At 41.1% G+C, this 12,195-nt stretch overlaps 1 protein-coding gene across 1 annotated transcript; it reads right to left on the bottom strand.

Annotated features, from left to right (window-relative positions):
• Positions 1-1,035: 1,035 nt before the first annotated feature.
• Positions 1,036-10,818, bottom strand: ACTL6A (actin like 6A). Its single transcript, XM_052687348.1, has 14 exons — positions 10,676-10,818; positions 9,161-9,237; positions 8,800-8,974; positions 8,112-8,212; positions 6,857-6,954; positions 5,967-6,061; positions 5,645-5,751; positions 5,453-5,542; positions 5,193-5,254; positions 4,782-4,896; positions 4,339-4,419; positions 3,235-3,330; positions 2,848-2,934; positions 1,036-2,332 (listed from the first exon to the last, which is right to left on the bottom strand). Exons 1-14 carry the CDS (start codon positions 10,698-10,700, stop codon positions 2,252-2,254), a joined length of 1,290 nt encoding a protein of 429 aa, XP_052543308.1. The 5' UTR covers positions 10,701-10,818; the 3' UTR covers positions 1,036-2,251.
• Positions 10,819-12,195: the final 1,377 nt, after the last annotated feature.

The raw sequence follows: 12,195 nt of genomic DNA on the forward strand, positions 1-12,195 counted from the left end.
CACATCCCATACCTTGTTCCCTGATCTTCTATAGCTCTGGAATCATCACCTTTTATGTGTGTGTTCTACATAAACACCCAGAGAAAATACACTGTTATTAACTGAGCTCTTCCAATGAGCTGCAAGGAACTTTTCCCTACTGTGAATCTGGCTCTTTAACAAAGATCAAATATTTAATATCAGCTTTTAAAAAAATGCAGTCTTAATACCTACATTTCTAGATTTTGAATCCAGACCATTTCAAACACAGGTGCGCTGTTATTTTGCAGTAAGCCAAGTGTAGGAAGACTGGCAGTAGTCTTCTCTGCAGTTGAAGCAGAAAGGTAAGCAACCTTTTCCTTATCTATTGGTCTCACTTGGTGGTAAACACTACTTCATGGCAGCTTTTAACCTTCAAATGAGATGGTGTAAAAATTTAGAATAAAACCACCTTCTCAATAATTTACTATGCAGTATAATCTGATAAAACAGTAGATACTCCAGGGCAACAGAAAATGAAGCAGATAAATCTATCCCCACCACTGAGACCTTCAGTTAATTCTCTACATTACACAAAATACCTACTTCATAGTCAGAAACTCTTTAAAATGGCGATAAAGCCCCAGAAAATACTTTGCTCATCATGAAGTGTTAGGCCATTCACAGATACTGCCATTGTACTGTAGTTTTACAAAGATACAAAGTAGATAATCACTGAAACTTACGTGCATGCCACAGAAGAAAAGCCTGAAATTTACATTCAATTCATGGAGAAACAAACAAGGCACCTACTTTCTCTCCTCATTCTAACTTCTAACACAGTTCTGACCTGCTAAGATACAAGTTCAGCTGACATTTCACATTCTACTTGAACGCAACCTCAAGTCTTTTCCTTCCCAGCTTGACAACAGCAAGCAGTTTTCATGCAGTGTAGCTGACTTAAGTTTGCCTCACTTGCTGACAGAAGTATAGTTTTTCAGAAGCTTCAGAAACATGAAGCAAGCAACTTTATCCAAGAATCAAATGATGTGTATTATGGTATGACAAAAAACAGGCTGTTTTGATAAATTACTTTATTGCTTGGAGGTAACATGAAACTTCTCATCTAGAGGCCCCATCCCTATTTACCCTTGAGGTTTTCTAGGATACTGAAAATGTAGCAATTATTGTTCACATATTTTTATATCAGTTAAATGCTATTTGGTTTCTCACAGCCTTTAAAATAAAGAGCAAAACTCCACTGTGCCACAATACAGAACATCACACAGCTGTGAAATAGAGTAAGCTAAACAGCAACACAGAGCTGTAGCTTAATAACAGTTCCTGCAGGAAAAAAAAAATCCCCCTGCTTCCTCTGCCTGAGCACACACACACCTCATGCCAAGTGCAGGCACTTACTGAACTTGCCAAGTCAGCTAAGGGAGCTAACCCAGCAGTAAACAAATTGTGACTGCACCCCTAAGTTACAGTTCATTTCAAAATGTAAAGCCACATCCTGAGGTCTATGACTATTCTGCCAGTCTTGGAAAGAATTCTCTGCCTTACATTCCCTGTCTCTAAAAAGCTCTGCTTCTCATCTACATCACTAAGGCATTCAGCGTGTTATATACATTCTTAGAAACTAGCTGGAAAGCAGTAATGATTTACTGAATGAAATTGCTCCATAATGGAAAATTAGCAGACCAGTGTGTAATATAACATTCACTAAATGGAATGTAACACTGTCATCAGAGGGAAGAAATTCACTCTGAACTGACCCACCTATAGCAGATTAGTAAATACAAAGTTGGATTTTTAAAACAGAAGAGTAACTTTCTCTGCAAGTACTCACAAGGTTGCTCAAATACAGAAGAGCAAGTTTTATTTTTGAGAGAAGAGCAATTTAAGGCCAAAGTACTAGCAAAGGAAGACTAATATGTGAAAGTAGGGGGTTTTTTTAATAAAATGGTGCAGGCATTTGCAAGGTTATGCCTCTGTTGGTTAACTTGTAAAGCTATTTCCAGGAAAAGATACTAGAGAAAATAGACATTTATACAAAATTATAAAATACTTGTTATACGAATTATTGCTTTACAAAGGACATAACATCCCTCTTCTATGATAGTACCAATTAGGTCTCTCAAAATCTCTAAGGTTTGTTAAAAATGGAACCTGAATTATGCAAAAAATCTAATATAAACTTTCTACAAAAAAGTCCATCCCATTCCTGAGTATGCTAAAGCTATAAGTCAGAAGAAGCACTGAGGAAGCAGCAGTTTTCACAGCAAGAGGTTTAAGGACATTTTCTTTCTACACATTGTTTCCCTCCTTCTTCATATTCTTGCTTAGAAATCCACATTTGTTGAAAAGTACCCTACAAAAACAAAACAACAACAAACCAGAAACATAAAGGTTAGGAGAAATGTGCTTCACTTTTCATTAATGTAAAGATTTTCTTGTTTTTCCATCAAATAAAGAAAGAGGATTTGACTCCACATGCTTCACTCAATTCCCTTTGATTTTTTCCCCTACTGGAGATTAAACTCAGACTGCAAGCTGCAGTACCCAAAGCTGGTTTCAGTCTGATACTGCTACAGGAATTCCCACTAACCATTCCAATGTTCAGTAACCTGGACAATCAAGTTCATGCACACCATAAAGAAACAGACTTGCAACCTTCATGATGCACTACCTACACAACATTTTTAGACACTGTATTTCAAGCCTGCACACTGCCATTAAATACAGAAGAAGGTGGCAAGTTACATTCAGATCAACTGGAAAAATTCAGATCATTCTTGCTCCATTAGCATGAACTCTTACTGCATACTTATCTGACCTTAATTTTTTGGGCAATACTGCTGCATAATGTAACATGGGTTTACTAACCAAAGAAGCCAAAATTGAACCACCAATCCACGAGCTGAACCTCCGCTCCACTGTGGTGTTGTTTGCTATCAATTTCAGACGCATGCTCTGCACAGAAAATGAAGTAAAACAAAAGAAAGAAAATCAGATACAAATTGCAGGAGGCTGGTGCCCTTTAGTAACATGAGGACAACACAAAGAACTCTGTGTATGTGCTAACATGCAGGTGGAAAAGATCAATCTTATTCAACTTACAACAGAGCTCATCTGCCCTGCATTTAGAATCCAAGCAAAGCTATGCTGCAGCAGAAGTATATGCCGTTTCTATCTCGTCTCCTAACAGAGACCATTAGCATATGCAGCAGAAAAGCAAAATGATAAATAACAGAACTTGAAGAGTTGTCTTACCGGTGGAGTTTTCTGAGATAGCTCTCTGTTCAATCTGTCTGTGAAACTCTGTATTAGTGTGTTCCCTCCTGCTACAATCACACTGCCATAGAGGCCCTGAAAAGAGAATAAGAAACCTACATTAATTCCAAAATCATTCTGAAAACAACTTTCACAGAGCACAAAGGAATGACATGCAAACACATGTAATCAATAACAATAATGCATCATTTCATATAAACAATACTACCTCTCACAATACAATTTATTACTCATGTGAAAAACATCTCATGAGAGCTCAATAACATACTATACAAGGAAGATAGGAGCTGTGATTAATGATTCTAAATGACTTCACAGTATATATCCTTCTGTTATAGAGCCCTACAGTCACACATATATCCTCTATCCAGGCTATTGGTTTACTTTCAGCTGAATCACAGAATTGAGTTGGGAAGGTCCCATTAAGATCATTGACTCCAACTCCTGGCTCCAAAGGACTCCCAACTGGATGTTCCAATAGCAAAGGAAAAAACCTGAGAGCACTCTAAGTTTTCCATCTTGCTAATGCTGCACACTAACACTGAACACTAATCGTGCTCTAGTTCACACAGCCTGACACCCTTATTAAGAGGAAGTTTTTCAATCAACCCTCCATGCACTGCACATCAAACCTGAGTCTTTTCAAGTTGAGTTCTGAGAATGTGAGAACAATGTTTAAACCAAAAGGTTTTCCTTTAAAACCTCTTCCCTTCCTTTGACTCACACCCAGAATTCCACTCAATTGGTTATGTTTAAGAAATACATTTGCCAGGCTGATGCAAAAAACATGCAAAGTATGAAGAAAAATGCCAATCCAATGAACGTTACACAAGCTCAGCCAGAAACAGACATTAGCTACTTACACAGATAGAAACACTGAGTTTAAGTCCAATATCCTGACTTAGGCATTTTGTAAAACAAAACGGTAAGCCTACATTGGTATTCCCAAATACATCATACTTACAGCATTACTATGCATTACAATTACCCTAGGAAATTCATACTCCTTTATCACCCACATCCAAGTAAGAAAAACAGAATCAGTGAAATCTGTGCCTTAACTGGGACATGGCGAGCACTTACCGGCCTGATGTCTATATCACACATCCCAACGCTTGTCGTGACAACGTGACTCACACCCAACATCGTGTTACCAGATAAACCCTAAAATTAAAATCAGTAATTCACACATTTTCACTTCAAACAAAAAAAAACTCGAAGTACATAAAAGGCCTGAATGAGCTGAATTCATTTAATTTATTGAAGAGAGCAAAACATTGCAATGGAAAGTGAAAAACGTTATTGTTTTCCCAAGAAACGTCCAGCACATCTCATTCTTGAACTACATTTCTTCTGTTACTTTCCCAACCCTAACAAGTCAACACAGAGCAAATTAACTGATAAGAGAACCACAAGACATAAACACACACACAAATCAGGAAGTTAGGGACACCATACAAAGGGAAACCATGTAATAAATCACTAATTTAAAGCCTCCTCATTGTTACATATCATAGTTGTTTTACCTTTACATTAGAAGGGTCAAATAATCCCTCAGGAATTTTTAGACGCTCAGCACCAAAGTCACAATTATAGCCATTGGGGAACTCATAATGAACTGTTGGCATCTGTGCAGCAACCCTAGAGCATTCAGAAAGCAACACATTAAAGTACAATGTAAACAGAATATTATCTAAGTAGCATTGTAAACCAGTGAGAATACTGTGATTTCTCTAAATGATGCTTTTGATAATATTATGATCTTATGGAATATTAAATAAGCTACCACCTGGATGCATACTATTTCTCTACTTAAATAAATAGATGTTATCTACCTTTGCTTCATCTCTAAATAAAACAAGCCAACAGCAATGAACAGCAAAGCATTCCATGCACAACCGTTAACTAATTTCACAAGGAGGAAAAGAGCAACATACTGTTCATCATAGGTTGAATCTGACACTTGGAGGACAGAAGCTTGGAAGTCCTGAATGACACACTAGGAAGATAAGAATTATATGGTTACAAGAATGTCAGTCAATAATTCAATAAAACTTACAGAACTGAGGTTTTCGATTTTTTGTTTGTTTTTTTTAAACATTTTCTAGTTCCCGAAGAAGAAAACCTCACATACTTGCAAACAAGATTTTGTTATGGAATGCCCAGGGAGACTGAGTTGGAGAAGTGACATACTTACATTACACATGTAGTTGTGCCAAGACCTAGTGACCTGGGGTAACTTCTCTTTTCTTTTCCAATTTGCTGGTGAGCCCTCACGAACTGCCTCCTGAAGTTGAAGGGAACATAACCACAAGTTCACCATTTAAGCTCTTCCCTCCCCCCCCCCCCCCCCCCCCCCCCCAAACAAACACTAAATGTACTTTCCCACCTTTGAAGCAATCATATATGGAGGAATTATCTCTATATTCATTTCCTGAAACAGTTCTCTGCACTGCATAGTAATAAAGTCTCCTGCTAGTGGTGATTTTACAATACCTAAAAGATAAAAACAACAACCCATACCATCAAACTCATAAAGAACTGAAAACAGAATGAACTCTCCCACAGAGACACAGTTGGATATTTGGTTGTGTTTCATTTTTCATATTTAAGGGAAGAGATACGTTTAAAAGCAGTAGTTAAACTGTAAAAACAGAAAACGAGCCAACTTGTCTTTGATACTGCTGTGCTGTTATTCAAGAAGACTTTACCTTGCTGAAGTACATATCCATCATGCACTGGGATAGCAGTGGTATGTGTTGCTCCACTATCCAAGATGAGACCTGTAGATCTCCCATTAGCAAAACTAGTCGAAACAATTAAAGAAAGTAGCATAATTCTCATCTTAAAAAAGTAAGATACGATTTAAGGATAATTGGGAATGCCAGCGTTTAATTAGGAATGCCAGTGTTTAATTAGGAATGCCAGTGTTTAATTAGGAATGCCAGCGTTTAATTAGGAATGCCAGCGTTTAATTAGGAATGCCAGCGTTTAATTCCTCAGCTCTACAATCCGGTTTGCTATTCTCCCAGGCACATCACCTTCCTACAGAGTGCACAACCCAATCGACAGAACACTTAGCTTTGGACAAAGATGGCAATCCAAGTCAATAAATCCAAGTCAATACTATCAGTAACCTCAACACATTCAACTCATTTAGATTCTAAAGGTGAAAACATGTTGTTATTTCAAAACAGCTACAAATATTCATCTTAAGGCTATGGGAACGTAAATGTCTAGTTACAGTACTCAGTTTGGACAACGCTATTTAGGTCTTTTAGTGTTCTTACTCATGGTATAAAATGAAAACAAACTAACAAAAAAAAAAGAGAGGGGAGAAAAAAAGGCAAAACAGAAAAAAAGACATCACCTTAAAGGACAACAGCCAGATTGGGAGAACTTCAAAACTGAACTTAAAGCTCAGAAATCAAAGTTGTTTACTTCCTCCCTAGTTTATGGAAAACCTAATTCAAGGATGAAAAATTAGACAGTGTTAAACTAGGAGTTGCCTAGAATAGGTTTATGTAATTTCCACAGATTAAAAAAAAAAAAAAAAACAAAACAAACAACTAAAAACCCAGCACAACATTCCAAAGGATACGCTGTTAGAACAGCAGTTTTACACAAGAAAAAAGCAGGGATGTTGTAGTGCTCAAACATCAATTCAGTCAGTTTCTCACGCTTTGCTCTGGTATTCCACTAAAAGAAGAAAAAAAAATACAAACAAGTAAATAAAAAGGAGTCAGGCTTTCTTGAGGATCATTTGAGCATAATAAAAGAAAGCAAACAGAAGTGAAGTAGTAATTGGAATTATTAAAGCCAGAATTACAAATCAAATCAAAATTCTATCCAGAAATAGATTTCTAGTAATTTATTTCCTTAAAAACTTCATTATTCTAATGCTATCTGAAAACATTAATGCATTCCTTCAACTTAAAAGTACAGAAAGCAAACGTACAGAAAGCAGGCAAAATACTTGGATTACAGGTCTACTTTAACACCTTCAGATCTTATGCCCTTGAAGTCTATCACCCTAATGTGACAGAAAGCACAGCAACAATAACGGAGCAGCAAAGCCTTTAGCTACAGCAGATGAGGACAAACCCAAACGCAGCAGCCATAGACACAGAAAGAAAAGAAGGTACTTATCTTCGGAAGCCTCAGGCACACAGGAATCCCCAGCAAAATACCCTCACCTCCACTGCCAGCCCTTAAGTGAGGTCTGGGAAAGGGTGCATCCTGGCTCCACCCCTTCTGGTCACTGAGTTCATCACATGCATCTGAGCTCTCCTGGGCTGCCCTGCCTTCCCACCAGGTGCTCAATCACTGCTTCAGGCTGTGACTTGGCATTTCCACTGCACTGACCATTACTAAACGACAGTAACTTTGTTCCCATTTTTCTCCAGAAATCTGCATTCATCCACTTCACTTACATTACAGGGCCACTTGCAAAAATGAAATTAAAACTCCTCCACTGCACATGATACTCTGTCACATGTTAGATGGTAGGCTGAATGCAAAGATGGATTAAGTGTAACATGAGACATGCAGACAACTTTTTGCTTTTATTCTAGTCTGTTAAGTGAGAATATTATTTTTTATTTTATACTTTTTTTTTAATACATGAAACACAGTAACACATAGTAAGTACTTTCTAATAAAACTCATGAAAATTCTTTCAAATTGTTGGGATTTTTGGGCATGTTTCTTACTGAGAATACTTTCCAAAACCCACACAGTACTTCAGTTTTAACAGCCATAACCTACAAGCCAATGTTGGATTTCTCCAAGACTAATGTCTGTAGATTCAGCATGAAGATCAAGACTCCTCAAAATTTAAAACTTTTTTTACTCACTGGTGCTTCAGACATAAGGACAGGATGCAAACTCGCTTCAGACTTAATATGCATCTTGTAAGTGTGATCCAAAATTGCCTGGAAACTATCCCAGTCTTCAACTGCAATGACATTGAAGCAAGCAGATTAGTTACTTCTAACTTTTGATCTACTTCATAAATCCACATAAAGGTTTCCTGATGCTTTTTTTTCCCAAAGAGCTCTTCAGTCAAAAGCTGTCCTCAGCAGACCCATACCCCTCCTGCTTTGCCAAATTCTCTCTTTCTTTTTCTATAAGCATCATGATAGCAGATAAGTTATAATAAAAGTCCACCGACGTAGTATGTATGCTTTATGTATTTTGTAAATCAAATATCCATTCTGATGGCTCTTAGCCTCTGTCCATACACATTACGGGAACAATCTTAGGAACTATTTCCAAAAATTGCTTCTTTATTGTTTTATCAAAGGAGATAGCTAAATTAAAGCCATCAAATAAACAAGAATTTACAAGTCTCCCACTAAGACATAAAAATGCTCATTACTGTATTGAAATTTCTTTAGTGAAAGCAGAACCTTTTCTTTATGAGCCTGTTCTCTAAGGGAAAAAACAGTTGACATGTATAGCATCTGTTTACATGAAAGCTGTGACTTTTTGTAGCCCAGCAATGGTATCTTAAAAATAGGTAAAAAAGACAGAGCACCATACTCATTCCATTTTTTAAAGGTGAAATGGCCTCCATATTTTCCCTTGGGACTCTCAGGGCATTGGTGTCTATGTAGTAAGTTGGGCCCCCTTGTTTGCCTTTGTCACCATCTATCTCCATCAGAGTGCTGTCATTGTCTCTTTCTAGCACCACACCTATAGCTGTAGGAAAATCAACCTGTAAAGCAAAAGGTAAGATATCAATAAAAATTATTCATTTTCGTTGTGGGTTTTTTTTTTTTGCTAAAAAATTCAGTTTTCCTTAAATACTAAAAGTAATAAACAGTATATTCTAGAAGCTTATAACTAAAAAACAAGTTCTAAACCCCAGTTATAATTTCACTGAGTTCATAGAGATTCTTACCTTTGGACAGTCTTCGCCTGCATAGCCTGCTCTCACTGTATACGAGCCAATGTCAAAAACAAGAGCTCCAACTTCATCTGAAAAGATTGTTAACAAAGAGGTGGTAAATGATTATTGTGCTCTATTACAATCTTGACCTGAACTTTCTCTTCTGTCTACTTTGCTTGCCAGAAAAAAGCAAACAAAAAAACCCAACACGATAAAGGCATGTTTCCCAAGACACAGAGAAACTTCTCTATTCAGAATTCAAGCTGAGAGCCATCAGGAGGTTCCAGATAGGCTGTAACTAGGACATTGCAATACCTTTCATTGGCATAACTAATAGAGTAATTTTAACAGAAGAGGGCTGTATCTAAATACAAGCTTGAGAAGTGAGTCCACATGAACTTCATGACATTCAACAAGGCCACATACAAGGTGTTGCACAGGACTTGAGGCTCAAGCAGCTGGACATGAGCTAGTAGTGTGTGCCTGCAGCCCAGAAACTAACAGTAACCCAAGCTGCATCAGAAGAGGGGTGGCCAGCAGGGTGAGGAAGGTGACTGTCTCTGCTCTGCCTTTGCCAATTTCCAGTTGGAGTACCACATCCAGGCCTATAGCCCCAAGCATAAGGATGAGGAGATGTTGGAGTGGGTTGCGAGGAGGGTCAAGGAGACAATCAAAGGGCTGAAGCACCTCTCCTGTGGAGAAAGGGAGCTGGTTTTGCTTAGCTTAGAGAAGGTTCCAGTGAAATCTTGTTGTAGCCTTCTAGTACTTTAAGGCAGCTTATAAACAGAGAGAAACTGATTTTGTACATGGTTTGATAGTGATAGGACAAGGAGAAATAGTTTCAAAATAAAGGAAAAGATTTAGATCAGATGTTAGGGAGAAATTTTTCAGAGAGGGGAATGAAGCCCCGGCACCGCTGCCCAGAGCTGTGTGCCAGGTTCCTTGGCCCTGGGCAGCCCGAGCTGGAGGGGGCAGCCGGCACACGGCAGGGGGTGGCACAGGGTGAGCTTTAAACAAAGCAACGTGATCTGCGATGCACGGAAACAGACATTTGAGCGCCGACTCCGAAACCAAGCTGTCAAAAACTCGCACGAACCGAGGCAGGCCGGGATCGCCCCGAGTCGGCCGGAACCCGAGCGTGGGCAGCAGGAGCCAGACGCCCCAGCCCCGCAGGTTGGGGTGCCGCACTCCGAACCGCCCTCCTGCCCGGGGCTCCGATCTTCCACGACTTCTTAAAGAAATCCAAACCCTCAGACTCCCGCCCGGCATCGCAGCACCGCCACCAGCCCGGGACCGCCTTGCAGGGCCGCCTCTCGGCGGAGCGGTGCCGGTAGAGGCGCGGACGAGGTCCGTGGCGGCCTCCTCTTCCTCGCGCACGGGGCAGCGGCGGGGCCGGGAGCGGCGCGGCGGGAGGGAGCCGGGCCGGGGCCGCGCCGCTGCTGGGCCCCGAGGGACAGGCGGGACGGGCGGGCACGCGGCGCCTCACGGGACGGCGCGAGCTCAGCGGTCTCGCGGTGCCGGACTCACCTCCGCCGTAAACGCCGCCGCTCATGGCTGCGCGCCGGCCGCTCTCCTCGGCGATGCGGCAACAATAGCAGTTGGGCCCTCGCCCCGCCGGCCGGCCCAGCACAGCTCGCAGGCCCGCGCCTTCCCGCCAATGGCAGCGCCGCTACCGTCCGCCCACCCGCCCGCTCCTCAGCGCGGCATCCAACCGAATGGCTGCGCGGGCACAGCGGCCAATCGGCGAGGGGCGGGAGGCGGGGCCCTGTTATGGATAGCCAATCACACGGCACGAAGCAAGGAGGCGGGCGAAGGAGTGAGCAAGCAAGCAAGTGTAGGTGAGGTGCGCGGGAGGGGCGGCGTGAGAAGGACGGTGGGGTGGGAGGAGCTGAGGGAGGGACTGAGCGCTCTTCAGGTGGGTGTGCTGCTGCTTATGGGGATGCTGAGGGCGAGCGGGCAGCCAGTTGAGTACAGGGTAGGGGTGAGAGTTATTCTGTGTGCTACCACTAGGGCTTTGGGCATCCTACTAGGAGTCAAACGTATTTGAAGCGTCTCCTGGTAATCCTCATTACAGTATCTCTTATTTGGTGCACCTGAGTGTGATCCTGCCTGTTGGCCCAGCAGGATAGTTGGGTGTAAGTTACAGTTGTGGATGTTTGCATGAGGAAGACAAGTGCAAATCTTTCTTTTCCCCTAGCTGTACTGCATAAAGTTGGTGTGCTTTGTTTTGTGAAATCCTGTAATGTGTTACAGCGATTTCCAGTATGTGACACTAATACCCAAGGCAAAGTTGGTGGAGGAGGGTGAGTTAATTGCAGTTGGGAAAGGTGATTAAGAAAAATGGGTGTTAGAGCACCAGGGGACCTTCCTTCAACTTGTGCTTTGGTTTTGTTTTTGTAATGGTTCACCGCATCCCTGTGGTAACTGATGCTTAGGGGCAGATCCTGCTCTCCACAAAAGCAGCTTCTGATGGATCTGTGTGCCAGACACAAAGATAGCCCTCTGCTGCTTCATTCTCTCCGTAACTTTTGCAGCACTGAAGATCTCCCAGAGATGCCAGCAGAAGATGTGCTGGAGTACAGAGGTGTGGCTTTGCAGCACGGGGAGAGGGCGTTCCTGTGTGTGACCAATCTTTCCTGCAAAGCAACTGCTTGGTGCTGATAGTGAGAACTGGAAGGCAACGTGTGCTGGAAGTCTTGCAGATATCTAAAAGCCTCAGGATTTGGTGAGCACAAAAATAAGAAGTTAAACTGTGTAAGGAAGCCTAGATGATTTGGGGAGGGAAATTTGAGCTGTTAGCTGCCTCAGCCTTTTTTCTTTTTTTTTTTTTCTGTGCCTTGCACTTGTGTCAGCACTTACATCAGTGCGGCATCACCACTCTGCAGATAACATTATGCAGTGACTTTGCATTTACTTTACAACAGTGTGGCTAGCCTCAAAAAATTAAATGCAAAAGAGAAGTAGACTCCAGAATATGTTTTTTCAGCTTACAGAGATGTAAATGTAAGATCATTTCATTGAATTTTTTGCAGGCTATCCTATCTAGA

Source organism: Tympanuchus pallidicinctus, unplaced genomic scaffold, assembly GCF_026119805.1.
Source record: "Tympanuchus pallidicinctus isolate F22 unplaced genomic scaffold, pur_lepc_1.0 scaffold22, whole genome shotgun sequence".
Taxonomy (NCBI): Eukaryota; Metazoa; Chordata; class Aves; order Galliformes; family Phasianidae; genus Tympanuchus; species Tympanuchus pallidicinctus.

What these genes read in the sequence shown, in the direction of transcription:
- ACTL6A (XM_052687348.1), bottom strand. Translation starts at nt 10,700, where the DNA reads ATGAGCGGCGGCGTTTACGGCGGAG. An exon ending in CAGGCGAAGACTGTCCAAAG is followed by an intron (nt 8,975 to 9,160) that starts GTAAGAATCTCT and finishes TTTGCTTTACAG; the next exon opens with GTTGATTTTCCTACAGCTAT. An exon ending in GGCACAACTACATGTGTAAT is followed by an intron (nt 5,255 to 5,452) that starts GTAAGTATGTCA and finishes TTATCTTCCTAG; the next exon opens with TGTGTCATTCAGGACTTCCA.